Here is a 21560-nt window from a genome sequence, read left to right as displayed (position 1 = left end):
AGAAAAGGGGCAATCATCTGTACTACTATTCAGTCAGTTTCGCAGGAGTAACGAAATACTTGTAAACAACGTTAAGTGCTTTCCCCACGAAAATTGTTTGTCTTTTTCCTAAGTTAAAATTGATAAGTGTAGCCGTGGCTAATATAGAGCTCCACAGTATACAGTATGCCCTTTGATCTACAACGTTTTTTTTTGATGTTATTAATTAGAGAGATTTAGAGTTACGTTTACGGAAAACCGTGGATTTGTACCACGTGGAAAAGTGTTCCCTTTACTTCTCGAGCTTTCTCGTTTGCTGTTAAATAAATCTACAACAAATTGTTAGTTTCAAGTTAGTTTTATCCATAAGAATTGCTTTGAGCTGTTTTCATGTTATTTGCATATTTTCTATTTTGAGAAATTCTCAACTTGAATCTGTAGACGTTTGCCATTTGCCGTGAGCGTGACTATAAATCTCTCTATTTAATATCTTCTGTCAAAAAATGACTAAAATGAAAGCACGTTTTTTTACCAAACGCCCCATTGAGGACAGCTATTAAAAATCGCACTTCTTTCTTTGGGGAAATCCAGATACACGCCACTTCAGCAGTTGTGTTGACATCAAACTTTCAGCGCATCCCTGTAAAGAAAGTAACAATTGATACATTAATTAATCTTTCATTTCAAAACAAAATAAAGGTCAAAGCGTCAAATTTTAGGATGCCATGGATGATGATATGAAAAATAGCAAACTGATAAACATTTAACATGTTAGACATATTTGTTCGTTTTGAAGCTATGAATTTCTCTACATATGGTGCTAGTCCTGTAGAAAAACGAAGGAAACTTATTCCCTATGTATATCTTTTATCCATGCCTGACCTAAACTATTTAACAATTGAGAACATTAAGCAATGCTTAGTGTTCAATTGATTTTTGAAATGTGTTGGTAGCCCGTTAGGAATAGCATTTACTTGAGTGAATCCATAATAATTTAACACTTACCACCCAACCCATCCTTACTTTATACATATTTTTATTCTTTTTATTATCAAGTCTGTCATTTTCCTTTTATCTGAATTTTACAAGAATGGTTCTAGCCTTTCTTCTTAAGCCTTTTGTTACTAGAACAGGAAGAAAAAAAATCTCCACTTACGACTTGCTCAATTACTCTTTTTCCAATTCAATCTTAACGTCATCGCCCATCAGAATAAAAGGAGCCCAGTACTTTGGAGCAGAGTAATCGTGGGAGTCTCGAAGATATTTCATGGCCCTCTGAAGAGCAACACTTGCACTTTCTCCTCTTGCAAGTTGTTGGTAGAAAGATTTCATAAACATCATTGTGGCTTCGTCATCAATTGCCCAGAGTGTCGCCAGCACGGAACGAGCACCAGCAAACAAGAAAGCACGTGCCATACCGACCACACCCTCAGACGAGACCGGTCCTTGACCACTATGGCAGCAACTTAACACAACTAGCCTTGCTCTCAGCTTCACAGCTTGTATATCAGACATTTTCAACATATAGTCCTCCTCCGTAGGAGTCTTGGATTCCCGTCGGGGGTCTGGAGCCAAAACAATTTCTCCAGTTTCCTTCCTTCCGTGGGCTGCCATGTGAACCAAAGCAACTGACGCGATTCTCTGAAGTACCGCTTCTTTGGTTGCATCTTCACCTGTTAAAGGTTGACTCTTTAAAATTCGTCCAATCGTCTCCACTTCCATTCTTGCGTACTTCAGAGGATCATAAATGGGGCTCCTCCGTCTATCTGTAATTTTCTTCAAGCATGGTTCTCCAACAAGCAGGGCTCCACTTTTACTGTGGTATTCAATTGAAGAATCTGTGATGACTTTCAAACTTGTCAGTGAGGGAACAGTGCGGATCCTTAAAGTTTCACTCAGGGCTGCCCAAGGAGCTTTGGACAAAGCGCCATCAGGAACTACAATTAGTTCATCACCATCAAGCAAGTCTTCAATGGGACCAATAAGTACATCATATAATGGCTGCAAACAGTCGGTGGTCTCCTGTGATGCCTCCGATGCTTGATGTTCGTCTCGAGTAGTTGCAGTTGTTGTACTCAGCTTATCCATTGACCGATTTTCGCACCTGATACCTCTGCCAGCCGCAATGGTTTTTAAAACATTGTCTAAAAGGAGAGAAAAGGAATCTTCGTGCTCACTTCCAGATATTTTTAACTTTGCTTGCCTAAAGATAGGGTTGCCTTCTTTTCCCAACACCCAGATATTGACTGTTTTCTTTTGCAGGGCAAGAAAAACTGTTAAAACAGTTGTCTTCCTTGAAATATTTCTGACTTCTTCTTCAGATTCAATTGACCTGGGAGAAAGTGATGTAAGGCCATAAGTTAGTTTTAAGGCATCGACCAAAGCCTGTGCTCGTCCCCTCTCAGCAATGTATAAAGCCTCATCATTCCTCTGAAGCTCGACTAAAGTTTCCCATAAATAAGTATAGAAATATTGATGAGTCGTATGAAAACTTATTTTCAGTCTGTCTTCGGAAATAAAGCTGGCTCTTATTGTGTCATAGATTTTTAAACCGAGTCTTAAATGATCTAAACCTTCATTCAAAAAACCTGATTCTAAAAGACATCCACCCAGGTTGCAATGGGCACATCCTTCTGCATCCATGTCACCGATTTCCTCGGCAATTCTCAGGTGTTTCTTATAGCACTCTATTGATTCTTTGAAGTTCTTTAGAGCTTCATAGGCTGATCCGAGAGCGCAAAAGGCTTTTCCTTCGTGTTCCCTGTCACCGATTTCCTTGGCAATGCTCAGTCTCTTCATGTGGTGCTCTATTGCTCGTGGGAAGTCGCAGAGGAATTGATGAATCCTGCCGAGAAGACCATAGGCATCTCCTTCACCTGCCCTGTCACCTATTTCCTTGGCAATGTTCAGTTGTTTCTTGCAGTTCTCATCTGCTCTTGGGAATTCGCTGAGGGAACAATAAGCATCGCCGAGATTAAAATAGGTCACTCCTTCTAATGCCCTGCCGCCGATTTCCCTGGCAATCCCCACGCTTTGCTTGTAGTACTCTATTGCTTGTCGGGTTTCGCTGAGGGAATCATAAGCCAAGCCGAGATTACAATAGGCACGTCCTTCGTCTGCCCTGTTGCCGATTTCCTTGGCAATACTCAGGGATTTCTCGAGGTACTCTATTGCTTGTTGGTATTTGCTGATGTAGATATAAGCAACGCCGAGATTACCATAGGCACCTCCTTCTCCTTCCCTGTCGCCGATTTCCTGGGCAATCCTCAGGTGTTTCTCGTGGTACTCTATTGCTTGTTGGAATTTGCTGAGGGAGTCATAAGCATTGCCGAGATTGCCATAGGCACCTCCTTCTCCTTTCCTGTCGCCGATTTCCTGGGCAATCCTCAGGTCTTTCTCGAGGTACTCTATTGCTTGTTGGTATTTGCTGATGTAGATATAAGCAGCGCCGAGATTACCATAGGCACGTCCTTCTCCTTCCCTGTCGCCGATTTCCTGGGCAATCCTCAGGTGTTTCTCGTGGTACTCTATTGCTTGTTGGTATTTGCTGATGGAGATATAAGCAGCGCCGAGATTGCCATAGGCACGTCCTTCTCCTTCCCTGTCGCCGATTTCCTGGGCAATCCTCAGGTGTTTCTCGCTGTACTCTATTGCTTGTTGGTATTTGCTGATGGAGATATAAGCAGCGCCGAGATTGCCATAGGCACCTCCTTCTCCTGCCCTGTCGCCGATTTCCTGGGCAATCTTCAGGTGTTTCTCGTGGTACTCTATTGCTTGTTGGAATTTGCTGAGGGAATGATAAGCAGCGCCGAGACTACCATAGGCACGTCCTTCTCCTTCCCTGTCGCCGATTTCCTGGGCAATCCTCAGGTGTTTCTCGCTGTACTCTATTGCTTGTTGGAATTTGCTGAAAGAGATATAAGCAGCGCCGAGATTACCATAGGCAGCTCCTTCTCCTTCCCTGTCGCCGATTTCCTGGGCAATCCTCAGGTGTTTCTCGAGATACTCTATTGCTTGTTGGAATTTGCTGAGGGAGTTATAAGCAACGCCGAGATTACCATAGGCACATCCTTCTCCTTCCCTGTCGCCGATTTCCTGGGCAATACTCAGGTGTTTCTCGTGGTACTCTATTTCTTGTTGGAATTTGCTGAGGGAGATATAAGCAACGCCGAGATTACGATAGGCACCTCCTTCTCCTTTCCTGTCGCCGATTTCCTGGGCAATCCTCAGGTGTTTCTCGTGGTACTCTATTGCTTGTTGGAATTTGCTGAGGGAGTTATAAGCATTGCCGAGATTGCTATAGGCTGTTCCTTCGCATGCCCTGTTACCAACTTCCATGGCAATGCTGAGGTGTTTATTGTGGTACTCTATTGCTCGTTGGAAGTAACTGAGGGACTTATAAGTACGGCCGAGATTGCCATAGGCACATCCTTCTCCTGCCCTGTCACCAACTTCCTTGGTAATGCTCAGGTGTTGCTTCTGGTACTGTATTGCTTGATGGAAGTCACCGAGGGAGTAATAAGCGTGGCCTAGATTGTAGTAGGCATCTGCTTTCTCTGCCGTGTTTTTGTTGATTTGCGCTATTGCAAGACGCTTTTTTTGTTCAGCTATAATATCTTGTAGTATACTTTCTGCCATTTCGAAATTTAAGTATTCAAAGTGGACTGTTTCTTTGCAGTAAGGTTTCTTTCAGATGGAGCGTGGAGGTGGAGAAAAAAAAAATTCTCATTAATACATTTGAAGTCTTCGTAAATCTCTCTATTTGACAAATAAGACATTATAGAACTTTCCACTCCTTTCTCCCTGGATTTAATCTAACTGACGCATCTCCGGAATTATTCTGTCTGTTATAACACAATATTTCAAGCAGAATTCCTTGAAACTTTTTTCTATAAATTAAGATGAAAATACTCAAAAAATCATCTTTGTGTACCCCACCTAATTATTCAGAATTAACAAAGAAAGGTTACATCTAGCACAAAAACTAATCATTTTTGAAACCTGTGATACCAAATGAAAATGTAGTTAAGAGCTTCTGCCTGAGAGAGTGTGTTAGGGTTGCACAGTAATTTTTAGGGAGTTATTATAACTCCAAAAATGGAGTAAAATTTTAGGCACAGGTTAGCCCCTTTTATAATTTAACTCCAAATTTGGGGTCATTTTTACTCCTGAGAAAGAGTTCTTTTTCATCCCAGTCTGGAGTTAAAATAACTTCGAAAATGAGGTTATTTTTACTCGTTACATGGGTTGTTTTTACTTTTTTTGGAGTTTATTTAACTCTGAAAGAGGAGTAAAAATTTTAGGTACAGACAAGAGACTATAAAGGGGACAGAGAGGGCATCCCCCATATACACCCTATTCCATAGGTAATTCGTCTCGAGTTATTTTTAGAATCGGGATAAAGTTACCTCGCGCGAGGCGTGGATGTTTCGTGGAGGTTTCGCATGACCAAACGCCCTGCAAAACATGTCGGGCGAGAGGCAATGAAAGCGTAAAAACATCGAGAGCATTCCTGAATATTGAAGCGAAATGAGTTGGCGCCCACCTGGGAAAAAGGAATCTAGACTCTTTGAAAACCCGTGAAATCAGTTTAACTCGAAGTTGTCGTAACCTCAGTGCTTTAATAAAATGAGAAATTTCGCCGGTCTATTGAAACCGGTCGTTTGTACAATTTAGGGAATTTAAGATCCAACGACGCGGACGACAACTAGAACTTCAAAAAAACAATAGGTTTAATTAGCAAAACAACAACTTCTCACGTGCAACACACTTTTTTGTTCATTTCTTTCCCGTTTTTGCACGACTACGACGTTAAAATGCCTAATTTCGCGTTTTATGGAGGACGTAAATAAGCAACGACGAAATTTTATTTCTCTTTCTGAGCTTGAATATGGTCCCTTGAAATTCAGCTTTAGGAGGGTTCGCCTGCAATTGACAAAGTAAGTGGGTAGGAATAATCGCTATAAAGACTGAAAAAAATAAACATCAAACCAGAAATTGCTGTCTTCAAACTGTAAATTATAAATGATCCTGAGAGAATATTCAGTGTGTTAAGGATTTCCCTGCTCTACCGTTAGCTCTGTACAAGAGAGGAAGGGCGACTCTTTTTTAATTTCGGTTTCGCTGACACAGCTTTCGTAGAAATCTCGCTGTAGTCGTTTTCGTCGACAAAAGGAATAACAAAATCGCTCTCCGCGTCTTCCCCCATTTTGTTCTGCGTCATTTCGTGAAGGACGCGTGGCTCTCAGCGCGGGTCATCCACGCGGAACACATTTGCGCTATGTGATTGGCTGTTGTCTAATCCCCCTTGAGATCTGTGGTGTTAAAAATAACTCGAGACGAATTACCTATGGAATAGGGTGTATATGGGGGATGCCCTCTCTGTCCCCTTTATAGTCTCTTGGTACAGAATAACTCCTTTTTTGGGGTTATTTTAACTCCTCAATCATTTTTACTCCTGTAAAAGAGTTCTTTAAACTCCTTTTTGGAGTTAAAATAACTCCCCAAAAACTAACTCCACTCTAAGGGGTTAAATTAACCCACTAGAGGAGTTATTATAACTCCTTGAAAATTACTGTGTGGAAATAGGTGTCGGTAGAGTTTGGTCAAATTGGGTACACTTAGTTACTATGGAGACCTCTGCTTTATGCCAACGTTTTAGCTCGATTGTCCATGTTTTGGTCTGAGGTATAGACCGGCCTTTTGAAGCCGAGTTCTCTGAAGTCGATTTTTAGGTCAATTTTGACGGTTGTGAATAATTTCGACCTTTAATGTGTGGATCGGAACATTTTCAGCTAATTTAAGAGTCATTTCTTGTTAGCGCTATCCCCAAGGTTTTTATAGCAGAACATGTAGCTCAAAGAAATATTTCTATTGTTTGTGACTTTATTGTATAGTTTGACAATACCCGTGCACGGATGGTAGGAGAAACCGCAAAAGGCCCAAAGTTAAGTCTAATTAACTTCTGTTCTCACTTTTGAAATTATAAAGTTCCCACATGAGTAGAAAGTGTAGCTTTTTATCAAAAAAACCAAGAGGAAAACACTAAGGTTATACGGCTTTCCTACTGTGCAAGCGTGCATTGATGATTCTATTATAGTCACAACACTCTCCCCATGTAGTTTAAATAAATTGTTTCCGCCCAAATAGCCTGTATACAGGCGTCCTCCCGTCAGAAAAAAAAGATTTTCTAAGGGAAGGGTGTGGCTGTACACAGGTTAAGTCCAGAGAAATGGGGCTAGGTCTAATCCTCAAAAATGAGTCCGCTGCCCGGCGACAATTACATTACATGCAAATTCCAGGGAGACCACAAACTAGAAAACCACAACAAATTTTAAATTATTTGCCTTACATAGAGCAGAAATACAAGCCATTTAATCAATAAAAAGTAATTTTCCTGAAATACTTTGTGGCATTATAATTTACATAGTCCCAATCCACAATGAATAAATTTTAAAGGCAGCTGTTTGAGGAAAGATTTCTTGACTAACTAAATTCATGACCTCAATTTCCTATTGATCGATGCGAGACTTAGTTTCACAAATTTATGAACAAAGCAGGTCTTTCTTCGTTAGCTATTATGATAAAAATGAAAATTATTCTAAATCTGTGACGTCTACAACATGAGAGATCCTAGTCTGCTACACAACCGTTTTTAGTGTCGTCACGCAACGCTCCTCCCCACAAACAGTGGGGAGGAGCGTTGCGTGACGACTCTAAAAACGGTTGTGTAGCAGACTAGAGAGATCCACGCTTAATACAAATTATCCTGGATATCCGGCATTGCTTGTGTGAGGAGGGGTAGGGGTGAGGGTTTCTTTTGGGGAGGGGGGGCGGGTGGAAAGAAAGTGGAAGAGAAAAGCGGACAAGGGAGACAACGAACGGAGAGAGACACCAATCGGCCAAAACAATATTCTAGTCGGACGTTTTGCTTAACATAAAACAAACATACTTTGCTTCGCGGTCGCCAACCGGTCTAAACTTATTCAAGTTATTAATTATTTCTAAGTAAAAAAGAGAGGGGAAAAAAACTACAGCAGGAGATCAAAATGAACCTTGCAGAAATATCTGCTTACGAAAATTCCAAGTTAGAGGAGATTATTTCTTACCTGAACGATTTGATATCTCTGAAGAAATTTTCGACGGAGTTTTGAAGTGTTCTCCAGTGGTTGGATTTAAATGCAGAGGTCTATCAAATATATAGGGTGGCCGATAGAAACAAAAAACCACAAGACAACAACAACAACAAAAATAGGAGAGAACAAACCCAAAACAGAAAGACATAAGACAAAACGGAAACCCAAAACAGAAAAACACTACCAGAAAACAGAAACACAAATTCCAATACGGAAATAAGCATCCCCAACCGGAAAGGCACACGAAAAAGTACAAAATTAAACCGCAAAACTGAAACAGAATCCAAAAATACAAACCATAGCCACAAAAGACCAAAACAGAAACAAGGAAATAGTGTAAAGCTACACTTTCTCATGTTTCATCGTCTTTTTTTGAATAGGCGTTTTACGTTTTTTTTAGGGAGAGCATGATCGTAGGCTATTATTATCTAGGAACATTAAACTGTAAATCAATCTCGTTCCCAGCCTATCTGTTCTCCCCGTCGCCTTTCGCTCCAGGTGACCGGTATTTTCGACTCTGAGGTCTCCGGTGAATTTTAGCCCGCCGGGATCAAAACCTTGTGGGGGTACGTTTCTCGATCGTCCCAGTACCTTTTCTAGTCCAAAGCAGACAACCTAACGTGAGAAATAACTACTAACGTATGGCGTTAAAATTACAGAGATTGACTCTGAATGAACGTCAGTTGCTCGAGATTAATACGCCTCCGCGCCTGACATTGGGGAAGCGACCGTAGCGAAACGTCATTTATAAAGCTATTTGGCATACTTTTAAAATTCGTGGAGGCTATCTTAATTGGCTAAGTTGGTCAAATGTAGCTAATTTTTGCGTGGAAATAAAGTTTTAGAGAGCACTGACATCAAAGAGTAAATAGAGAAAAAGAAACTTGTCTTTGGGTGCTTATGTCCTCCATATAACGTAGTGATGGCGAATAAAAATTTACAAAAACGTGCCATGCACGTGCAGAGTTATCGTTTTGTTTATTGAACCTATATCAACGGTCACCCTCCCAGTCCGAAAAATGCAGCAGTTCAGAATAGACTGGGGCCACGGGGCCTAATTGGCTATTTACGCGATGGCTTGTTTTTGCTACTAAAGGAATTCTTTCATATTTAAATTTGGTAATCCCACTGAGGTTTAAAAAACGAAAGCCCTAATTTGCACAAGAAAGCAAAACCCTGAAGGAATCTTGGAGAAGAAATTTGACCCCGCGATTGTCTCTTGGATTGTTACTGGGGTCACGCCGGTCAGCTATTGGCCAATCCTTTTCTCTGTCCTTAGTAACAATCCCAGAACTCTTTGCGAAAGTAAACTGGGCTGAGTTTCCCTCTAGTTTTGTATCACCTGTGTAGGATCCTGGCTTAAGAGTGATGGATCAATCGGTGGCCTGATCTGGTACGAGGGCATTTTCCATGATACTATTCTTCCTGGACAAACCTGTAAGATACTTGCGTTATATACGTTATTTGAGACCTTTAGTTTTTAAGACCAGGACGACTACGAGTACGAGATTTTCTTAATGCTAAGCAGTGCGCGCGCATGAACCAGCGTCATTTTGGCGGGAAAACGTGATAGCCGTCGTCATTCTACTACGAGTTTTGCCGAGAATGTCGTTGTAACGACAACAAGTTATCAAATGTTAGAAGCTTAGATTTATTATTTTCGGTCGGGAGAGCAATAAGTAACAGTGCTAACTTTTCAGGTGAATCAAGAATACAATGGAGCTTTCCGGGTGTCTATTTTTCTTTTTGAAAAGAGCGAAAGTCGTACTCCTAGTAGTTCTCGTCCTCGAATCTAAAGGTCTCTTTTAACCAAGCGTGAGGTCCAGATAGCTGAATATTGGCCAAGTTCGTTTTGCTTTGTTTTTTTGCGTTTTCACATATGGAACAATCACTACTGTTTTAATTTCGCACCCCTCCCCCCTTGCCCCCCTGAAGACAGGGTTAAAAACTTGACTCGTGATAAAATGATCTCCAATTAAAATAATCATCATATTCCCTTCCCTCCGTTTTGACTAGTGATTAATCAGATATTTATGTTTAAACAACATGTGAATTGACTATAAAAAAAAACTGCTGCCCCTGCAAATATTTCACATGTAAAAACTGTTTTATCTCACTCTGCATTAAAGCTATGGTAAAACGGACAACAAAAACGTGAAACCTGTTTTGCAAAATTGCTGGCAAACTAGTTGAAAAGTGATGTTGCGCATTTTACTATCCACGAATGAAGCCTACCTTGCAGCAAATCAGGTTTAAACAAGTTGCGAAAAGTTGTTGCAGAAACTAGAGAGAAGTTCTACTTTTTGCATCAAAATCTGTCAATGTTGCGCGTTTTAATTACCGACCCAAAGCAAACTTGAGCAAGTGACGTAACTCCTATGTATGGCGTGACTCCCGCGTAATTTTATCCAATTAGGAGTCAGTATTTACGCAACTTGCAACACTGAATCTTATTTGCTACAAGACAGGTTTGATTTATGGGCAATAAAACGTGCAGCATCGCTTTCGGACTCGTTCTGCAGCAATTTGTTGCCCGTTTTACTGTACCTTTAGCCTCGTTCTTAAAGCGAGAGTTTTTGGAACTCGGAAATGGGCTATTATAGCCTGTGATCATGCCCTCCCTATAAAAAAAACCCGCCTGATACGCAGGTTGAGATAATTAAAAGACGATGAATCATGAGAAACTACTGTTTTACATTATTTCCTTGTTTCTGTTTAGGGGTTTTTGATCATGGTTTGTATTTTTAAATTCTCTTTCAGTTTTGTGGTTCATTTTCGTATTTTTTTTGTACATGTTTCCGCTTTGGGATGTTTATTTCTGTTTTGGGATTTGTATTTCTGTTTTCTGGTAGTGTTTTTCTGTTTTGGGTTTGCTGTATCCTTTTTTTGCATTGACGGCACCCTAAGAAAAGAGAAACAGTCTTTGCATTGTGTTTTCGTTTATTATTTGTAGCAAGCGGAGCAATAAATTACCGTGATCGGCTCCTGCACTCGCAAAGAAATAAGGTCTTTCCATAACACTGAGAACAGCTATTGTACCACCCTAAAAAGAACAATGCATAATATTAATAATATCGTAACATGAAATTTTCAAGGTGCAGTCAAACCTCCCGTAGGCGACCACTGTAAAGGCTAACACTTTGCGGTCACTTACAGAAGGTGGTCGCTTACGACACTTCCTTGGAGTAGATTTCCGGGCGCATCTACTTGAAAGTAGATAATTTACTGCACCGATTTTTTTCTCAGTTACATGTTGTTACTTAAGTTCTTCGTGTACTCCTAGTAGCATACAGCGAACATAAGAGTTCAGACAAATCGTTAGGGGGTCGCTTTTTAAGAGGTTAAAAACAATGGGAAATCTCTCTAACGCGGTCGCTTAAGGATGGTGATCTTTTACGAGAGGTGGTCGCATATGGAGGTTCGACTGTATCAGTGTTTTCGTAATATGTGATTCAACTGCATTGAAGCCAGACTTGAAAAGAGTTAAAAATAAAAAAACCTAGGCTATCTATGTTATCAAAAAAAACCGGCAAGAGCACGACATTACGAAACAAACGCAAAGTATGATGGGCTTGGGGTCTTTATCGTAATTGTCATATACTTGTATTCCTGTGATCAACGCGGTTAGGGGACGGGAGAACCTATCATCTATACCTTAAAAAAATACAAAACAAAGAACAAACAAAAAACAAACAAACAAAACCAAACTGAAAAAGGGGAAGAGTTCCAATAACGTTTTTATAACAGTACATACCACTGAGTGGCCAAACAAAAATATTGGTATGCCTGTGTTGTCTGCTGTGACTCGGTCAATGTGTTTAAAAACACCTCTGACGTAAAAGGAAAAATCTGATATTTGGGCTCTTTCTCCTTCACTCTGACCATGACCAACTAATAGAAAGATTTATTGTCAAAAATTAGCTGTTGAAGGGTTATATCACACTATTTCCTGTCTTTCTTTGTATTCGCCAGGTGCCCATAAAATCATAAATAGAATTCCAAAAATAATGGTCCAGTTTTCTACTCTATCTTTATCCCTCCCTCCCTCCCATCCCTAGCATTTTACAGCCACTCTGTAAGAAAGACTGCTTTCTTCTTTACTGAGCTTGTCAAAATTACAACTTCTTCACTGATTATGAAGTGTGATATAACTTTTCTTCTCGTTCAGTCAGTGATGGGCTATCCATGCTTTGCCAGCTATAGGTACCTTCAAAAGCATGGTAGGAAAAAAAATTATGTCGCTCAGAAATTTTGTATCAATGACTGATCATTTCAATTTCATCCTGCTTCCCAGCGTCATATTTTTTCCTTTCTAGGTTTATCCAATCACAATGTTCCATGACCCGGATGTTAATCGTGGTTCCCAGGCCCTCGTTGAGTCTCATTCCCGTAACTGGCCTACTAAACGAATCCTTATGCAGGTAAGAAAACTGTCAAAGATTTTTGAGACGGCAGTACTTTTGTCTCGTCACGCAACGCTCCCATCTGGGATGGTTACTGGGGACAGAGGAAAAATTGACCATTGGCTGACCGGCGCGTTCCCGGAAACGATCCTAGGGGGCTTCGCGAAAATTAACTCCGCCTAGTTTACTCCTCGTTTCTAAACTGATGAATGTCTTTTTAGATTATACAGTCGAACTGTTATTTTGCGGCCACCCTTACTTAGGGATGGGAAAACTGTTAGTTCTGTTCAAAGGCAATCCACTGCTTTCCTTACAAATAACTTCCTACAGTGACTCTCACGTTTCAAAATGGCGCGTGACAGGGCGTGGTAGCCAAGGTGTGAACAGGAAACCATTCTGTGCCGTTACCCAGGCACTGGTACTCGGGCACCAAGTGAGACATTGTCATAGTGTGAGCCTATACCTGTATGGATTAATGAAAATGAAATTTATTTGTTGATTTTCAGCGTCACACGTTACGAGCTGTGCCAGTATCTGAAGTGACTGAAGTATGAGTGGAAAGATAAAAACACTCGTGTTTGGGTGTACGGCCTGGATCACAGAGTGCACGCCCCAGACTACCCCTAACAGTGCTGTTGTGGTTGCACTATAATCTAGAGTAGTCAAAGAATAATGTATAGCATCGGTCGGTTTTTTTTGTGCAATCCAGACTAATCGCTGGGCGTTTGCGTTTTGTGCTAGCCTGGGACCAGGTTTTTTGGTCGGGAAAAGGGGCAAAAAATCGACGAGCGAAGCGAGAAGAGCGAGGGACCTCTCCTCTTCTTCCCCCTCCCCCCCCCCCCCCCCACCCTCCCCTCCTCACTGCCGTCTGCTCGCGATTTTAAATGAAGAGCCTGTGTATGGGCTAGCTTTGTGAAAGGAGGGGATGGGGGGAAGGGGAGGAAAAAGGCAAATACCCCTGGGGTACAACATGTTAACGTTTATTTTAATCCTAATAGTAGCTAAAGAAAAAATAATTAATTAACCATCAATTCGCTCTTCTTCCTAAGAAATGAGCATTCAGGCAAAAGTTCCGCCAAAGAGATATCATATATTTGAATGGCAACAACATAGGATTTCGTCTGGCCCGCGTGGCATTTGTTAAAAGGGGAAGAGGTTATCTCTGCATAATCTGGTCTCTAGTTAAGGGGCTACCGTCAAATTCCGAAAATAAGCCCCTCCATAGGGCGAAGGTTGTCTCCAAGGGTTTATATGTTTCCATTAGCAACGAGGTCGACCGCAGACTTTAATACGTTTCTTTTTAGACGGCACTGAATTGTTTTTCCGAAACCAAAACCGTACATTTTGTTAGATACCGCGCTTTTAATTAATTATATTTCTCGCCCTAGGATGATGACATGATTGCGTGAAAATTGACGCCTCTATCATATTAGATGCGAAATACGATCAGAGATTAATAGGATAGGGAATGTTGCAAGCTACCGGGTATCCAGCTGAGATAGCTGACTTTTACTCAGCTATCTCAGCTAGATACTGAGGGGTTTTTTTGGTTACTAAGATAGTGCGGCTCGGTTGTTCACTCCTCCCTCCTACTCTTTTATTAACGCCACGGTTCAAATACCCGCTACCCGTTCACACTGCGACGAAGAGTTGCACAGAAACCAATCCGATATGAGACGATCCACTTTCTAGATCGGTGCTGCTTCAATTGAAAGTGGCAAGTTTGCTTGGATTAACGACGAAATTCTAGTTTTGATAAATATGGACAAGTTTCCTTTGCTGTGTTAAAGGTACATCCCTGGGTGTCGAAAATTGGTTTGAACACGTTTTTGTTTTACTGAGTCATTTGGCTGCCAAGAGACCCGCGACACGGTTGTGGCTCACTACCATGGTACTCTTTGAAAATAAATTATAATGGAATGAGTTTTTGAAGCCTTTATGCTTCTTATCACGTTGTATGGCGAAACAAGGTCAAATGGTTTTCATCAAACTTCTGCTCGAAAGTTGGCTTTTCTTGCTTGAAAACCGATTTACCTAGCGGGATAATTTGATGACAGAATTATAAACTTGCCTTAAAATATGTGAAAACGTCCTAGAATCGAAAAATGTTTAGCGCCTCTGAGGGAGTAGTGGTTTGTTAATCAAAGAATGACTATTTCAGTTCAAGGAGAAGTAGTTTTAAAATGGTTTAAGGCATCGAAGAGATCAGCAATCACAGTAAACATCTCGTTTTCTTCAGGTTTAATACATTACTTATCTGAAGGTAACATCAGAAACTGAACATTGTATCGTGCTACGTTTTGGAATCAAGTAGAAGCAGTTCAACAAGCCGACCTATAAGTCGCCCCATGTAAGGCAATCCAAGATAGCCTGGGACTGTGGATTCCACGTCACGGATTCCGGATTCCAGGTACTTGATTCCAGGTACTCGATTCCAGTCTTTGTCAGTAGAACTTGGATTCTCACTTCCAATAACTAGTGTGATTCCGGATTCTTTGAGCTGTACTCCGGACTCCAAAGCCCAGGATTCCGGATTCCACGTACAAATTTTTCCCAGATTCCGGATTCCGTTACATGGGGCGGTATAAGGGATGAACCTTTAGCAAAGTAAAGGGGCTGGGTGGGATTTTTGGGAGGTCTTTGAAAGTTTTCTCTTTACTCCTGAGGTGGAAATCTATTTTTCCTCCTCGAACAGTTTTTTTGATCATGGTGCGTGTGGAGATTTTTTTTCTTACTAATGAGTTTGCCTTCCCCCAACCTCCTATCCTTTTTTTCTAATGGTGACATCCCTAAATTAAAGCAGCTGCTTTAAATAACTGAGGGATGGCTAAAAGTCAATGGCCTAGGGAAAAGCAGTCTAGAAGCAGTAAAAATAGGTCAGATTCTCGATAGAATGATGATAGCTTGAACGATTGCTGTAATTTCCTAACGCCAAACCTCAGAACGTTTCTGTATACGTGTTCTGGAACTGATCTTTTTTATTAAAAGCCCAACTTTTACAACCTAGCACAATTACAACAAAACATCATTAAGTTATAGGAGCGTCCAAAATCTTAATCTAATCTCTTCCACTGTTTGGATACTTTAAAGTCGACATCAATTAAAGCTGTTGGACCACTAACGCAATAGTCCACGAAAACATTTTTTATGATTGAAATGACTCGCAGTAATTAAGAAACAAGATTAAGAGTTAAACCTAGTTTAATGGCAGAACAAATAGTCTACGAGTGCAGAGACAGAGGCGGACTCAGCTCTACAAGGAAGTGGTGGTGAGAAAATAGAGAAGGAAAATAAATCTTGTTTTCGGATGAAAATTAGATTTCGGGCCCTTTTTCCTTTGTTTGCAGGCATGGAAGGACTATCTGGCGACGCTTTTCCTAAAAAAGGGTTATTAAAATAAGGCAAAAGTCACTCTAATGATTCTCAGACGGTCCAATTCGCCAGCGGTCACTCGCTTCTGTCTCTGCGCAGGCTGTTCAGTGTATCGTCCAAAACTTACTGTTAAAACTACGAGCATATTCATTCCCAAACGTTGAAGGCAAAATGTTTTACTCTTTGTATGAAACGCTAATAATTTATCCATATAAGTTAAACTCGTCTCTGAAATCCCATTTTACTTGAATTTAAAAACAGCTTAATTAAGTGACACAATGTGTGTCCCAATATATAACATAAGTACAAAATGAAGACTGCAGACTGCTCTCAGTGCAAAACATTGTTTTTACCATGCAAGTGGGAACGTGACAGCAATAGCCCCATTGACAAAAAAATGCATATGAAATAAATCATATATGAGAACTGCGGGAATGAAGTCAAATGAAGAATGATCGTCGCAGTTGTGAACACAATTAATGCAGTTGCGTAAGAAGCCTGAAAACAAAAAAATCAGGACTTCAAAAGGATTTGAACCCGTGACCTCGCGATACCGGTGCGACGCCCTAACTAACTAAGCTATGAAGCCATTGATAGTCCCATTGTTTTCTAACCCTGAAAACAATGGTCTGCAGTCTGCATTTTGAACTGCCCACCAATATATACATTAAGGATCAACAAGACATGGCATATTCATTTTTTTAAAAAAATAATACTAGTTCTGGGAAACCGGGTGTCAGTCATATAAAACGTAATACACCCTTTTAACCCAGACCTTAGACCACTGAATTGTAACCCGCGGTTCAGAATCACGGTTCAGAATGCACAAAATACTTACAGTGCATACTTAAAACTTTTAAAATTATCTGATTAAAATCTAAATCACCCTACTGAAACCACGGCCACGCTTGTATATAGTTAATTGGTTTGTCTCCGTCCCGTTAGGAGACTTGGGATTCTTAACCCTCGGACGTACAACCCCCCTCCACCCCCCCCCCCCCCCCGACGTTTTTTACTATTATTTTTTTTTTTGGACGATAAAACATCAACACCCAACGTTTTCAGTAGCCGTTCGTTTATCACTCGCGCGCATTTTGAGACAATTTTAGTGATGGTCAGTTACTATGGTTACGACATATGATGTCTTAACTAGCAGGTGGTCAAGCCATTTTTGAGTGAAAATGCATGTTCTTACAACTTTTTTCAACAATAAAAGAAAAGCCTGTCAATGAAATGATGCAAAGGGCTTATTTAAATGTTATTTTACATGTGACGCACAAAATATTATCATTTATCGCGATTTTAACCTGATTTCTCATTCTTGGTAAAATCCAAGATGGCGACCATTGTTGGTGACGTCACAGACCTCCAGCAGCGCTACCACCCATTAAAATAAACCTCATCTTGTTGAGTAGATCGAAGGCTTTCCACTGAAGGCAAACTCGTTTCGAAATACTGCAAATTATCATGATCAAAAACTCTGGGGAGGGGTTCCATCCACCCCTCCCCCTTAAACCACGATGGGGTATGAATTTGCGTGTGCGTCTGAGGGTTAACCCTGTTAAATTAACTTGAATTAATTGTTTCACTCATTTGCTTTACAGCCGAGGGGAAAAAACTGAAAAGGAATTATTAAGATTATGATGATGATGATGATGATTATCATCAATATTACAATTATTACAATGCAATTTTCCTTTGCCAAATTACAATTTGCTGGTTAAGGTAGGTTACACGAGAAAATGGGAAATCATCTGTACTACTATTCAGTCAGTTTCGCGGGAGTAACGAAATACTTGTAAACAACGTTAAGTTCTTTCCCCACGAAAATTGTTTGTCTTTTTCCTAAGTTAAAATTGGTAAGTGTAGCCGTGGCTAATATAGAGCTCCACAGTATACAGTATGCCCTTTGATTTGCAACGTTTTTTTGATGTTATTAATTAGAGAGATTTAGGAGTTTCGTTTACGGGAAAACGTGGATTTGTACCCCGTGACTAAGCGTTCCCTTTACTTCTCGAGCTTTCTCGTTTGCTGTTAATTAAATCTACAAAAAAATTTGTTAGTTTCAAGTTAGTTTTATCCATAAGAATTGCTTTGAGCTGTTTACATTTTATCCGCACATTTTCTATTTTAAGAAATTCTCAACTTGAATCTATAGACGTTTGCCATTTGTCGTTAGCGTGACTAAAAATCTCTCTATTTAATATCTTCTGGCAAAAAATGACTAAAATGAAAACACCCTATTTTACCACACGCCCCATTGAGGACGGCTATTAAATAACGCACTTCTTTCTTTGGAGAAATCCAGATATATACACGCTACTTCAGCAGTTGTGTTGACATCAAATTTTTTAGCGCATCCCTGTAAAGAAAGTAACAATTGAAAAATTAATTAATATTTCATTTCAAAACAAAATAAAGGTCAACGCGTTAAAGTTTAGGATGCCATGGATGATGATATGAAAAATAGCTAAATGAAAAACATTTTACATCTTAGAATATTTGTTCGTTTTGAAGCTATGAATTTCTCTACAGTGCTAGTCCTGTAGAAAAACGAAGGAAACTTATTCCCCATGTAAATCTTTTATCCACACCTGACCGAAACTATTTAACAGTTGAAAACATTAAGCAATGCCTAGTGTTCAACTGATTTTTGAAATGTGTTGGTAGCCCGTTAGGAATAGCATTTACTTGAGTGAATCCATAACAATTGACTTATCACCCAACCCATCCTTACTTTATACATATTTTTATTCTTTTTATTATCAAGTCTATCATTTTCCTTTTATCTGAATTTGACAAGAATGGTTCTAGCTTTTCTTCTTAAGCCTTTTGTTACTGAAACAGCAATAAAAAAAAATCTCCACTTACGACTTGCTCAATGACTCTTTTTCCAATTCAATCTTAACGTCATCGCCCGTCAGAACAAAAGGAGCCCAGTATTTCGGGGCAGAAAAATCGTGGGAGTCTCGAAGACATTTCATGGCCCTCTGAAGAGCAACACTTGCACTTTCTCCACTTCCAAGTTGTTGGTAGAAAGATTTCATAAACATCATTGTGGCTTTGTCATCAATTGCCCAGAGTGATGCCAACACGGAACGAGCACCAGCAAACAAGAAAGCACGTGCCATACCGACCACACCCTCAGACGATACCTTCCCTTCAGCACTGTGGCAGCAACTAAGCACAACTAGCCTTGCTCTCAGCTTCACAGCTTGTATGTCAGACATTTTCAAAATATAGTCCTCCTCCGTAGGAGACTTGGATTCCCATCGGGGGTTTGGAGCCAAAACAATTTCTCCGGTTTCCTTTCTTCCGTGGGCTGCAATGTGAACCAAAGCAACTGACCCGATTCTCTGAAGTACCGCTTCTTTGGTTGCACCTTCACCTATCAAAGGTTGACTCTTCAGAATTTCTCCAATCATCTCCACTTCCATTCTTGCATACTTCAGAGGATCATAAATAGGCTTCCCCTGTTTATCTGTAACTTTCTCCAAACATGGATCTCCGACAAGTAACGCTCCACTTTTACTGTGGTGTCCAGAAGGAGAATCTGTGATGACTTTCAAACTTGTCAGTGAGGGAACAGTCCGGATCCTCAAAGTTTCACTCAGGGCTGCCCAAGGAGCTTTAGACAAAGCGCCGTCAGGGACTACAATTAGTTCATCACCATCAAGCAGTTCTTCAATGGGACCAATAACTGCATCATATAATGGCTTTAAACAGTCGGTGGTTTCCTGTGACGGCTCCGATTTTTGATCATCGTCTTGAGTAGTTGAAGTTGATTTATCACTCATCTTATCCATTGACCGATTTTCGCACCTGATACCGACGCCACCCCTCATTTTTTTCAAAGCAGTGTCTAAAAGGAGAGCAAAAGAATCTTCGTGTTTAGGTCCAATGTCTAGCCTCATTTGCGTAAAAATAGGGTTGCTCTCTTTTCGCAATACAAACATATTGACTATTTTCAATTCAAGGAAAAGAGAAACTGTCAAAACAGTTGCCTTCCTTGAAATATTTCTGACTTCTTCTTCAGATTCAATTGACCTGGGAGAAAGTGATGTAACGCCATAAGTTACGTGTAAGGCATCGAGCAAAGCCTGTGCTCGTCCCCTCTCAGCAGCGTATAAAGCCTCATCAATCCTTTGAAGCATTACTAAAACGTGCCATAAATCAGTATAGGCATATTGATAACTCGTAGAGAAACTTATTTTCAATCGATCTTCCGAGATAGAATTGGCTCTAATAGTGTCATAGATTTTAATACAGCATCTAAAATGTTCTAAAGCCTCATTCAAAGAATTTGATCGCAAAAAAGAGTTACCCAGACTTCTATGTGCACATGCTTCTGCCATCCTGTCACCGATTTCCTCGGCAATGCTCAGGTGTTTCTTGTAACACTTCATTGCTTCTTTCAAGTCGTGGAGTTTTATATAACAATGTCCGAGGCTGCAATAGGCACTTCCTTTTTGATACCTGTCACCGAATTCCTCGGCATTGCTCAGGCATAGCTTGCAGTACTCCATTGCTCCTGGCACGTCCTCGAGGGAATAACGAACTTGGCCGATGAATAAGTAGACAAGTCCTTTTTCTTTTCTGGCACCGACTTCCTTGGCAATGCTCAGGGATTTCTCGAAGCACTCCATTGCTCGTCTGAAATCCTTAAGCTCGTGATAAGTAATACCGAGATTGGAATAGGCTGTGCTTTCCAATGTCCTGTCATTAACTTCCTTGGCAATGATGATGCATTTATTGAAGTACTCTATTGCTCGTTGGTATTCGCCGAGAAGTAAATAAATAAGGCCGAAATGGCTATGGCCTTTCCCTTGCGCTGCCCTGTCACCAACTTCCTTGGCAATGATGATGTATTTATTGGTGTACTCTATTGCTCGTTCCTATTCGCCGAGATCTATATAAATAGGGACTAGTCTGAGATAGCCTTTCAATTGCCCTTCCCTGTCACCAGCATCCTTGGCAATGATGAGGGATGTATTGGTGTATTCTTTTGCTCTTTGGAAATCATTAAGATTGTGATAAGCAAGGCCGATATTGGCATAGGCTTTGCTTTCACATGCCCTGTTACCAACTTCCTTGGCAATGCTGAGGTGTTGATTGTGGTACTCTATTGCTTGTTGGAATTCGCTGAGGGAGTCATAAGCAACGCCGAGGCTGCCACAGGCACATCCTTCACCTGCCCTGTCACCAACTTCCCTGGCAATCCTGAGCTCTTGATTGTGGTACTCTATTGCTCTTTGGTAGTCACCGAGGGAGTCATAAGCACGGCCGAGATCGCCATAGGCACATCCTTCACCTGCCTTGTCACCAACTTCCTTGGCGATCCTGAGGCCTTGATTGTTGTACTCTATCGCTCTTTGAAATTCTTTAAAGCTGCGATAAACACGGCTGAGATTGAGATAGGCTTTGCCTTCACATGCCCTGTTACCAACTTCCTTGGCAATCCTGAGGTGTTGATTGTGGTACTCTATTGCTCTTTGGGTGTCACCGAGAGAATTGTAAGCACAGGCGAGTATGCCATAGGCACATCCTGCTGATCCTGCTTTGTCACCGACTTCCTCAGCAATGCTCAGGTATTGCTTGAGGTACTCTATTGCATGATGGAAGTCCTTGTGGAAGAAATAAGCTCTGCCTAGATTGTAGTAGGCTTCAGCTT

At 40.8% G+C, this 21560-nt stretch overlaps 1 protein-coding gene across 1 annotated transcript; it reads right to left on the bottom strand.

Moving 5' to 3' along the window:
• Positions 1 to 18666: 18666 nt before the first annotated feature.
• LOC140922583 (uncharacterized) lies at positions 18667 to 20535 on the bottom strand. The gene has a single exon (XM_073372556.1). It carries the CDS (start codon positions 20533 to 20535, stop codon positions 18757 to 18759), a length of 1779 nt encoding a protein of 592 aa, XP_073228657.1. The 3' UTR covers positions 18667 to 18756.
• Positions 20536 to 21560: the final 1025 nt, after the last annotated feature.

The sequence above is a fragment of the Porites lutea genome, chromosome 13, assembly GCF_958299795.1.
Source record: "Porites lutea chromosome 13, jaPorLute2.1, whole genome shotgun sequence".
NCBI lineage: Eukaryota > Metazoa > Cnidaria > Anthozoa > Scleractinia > Poritidae > Porites > Porites lutea.
Note: the sequence above shows the minus strand (reverse complement) of the source record. Positions and strands in the feature narration are given on the sequence as shown.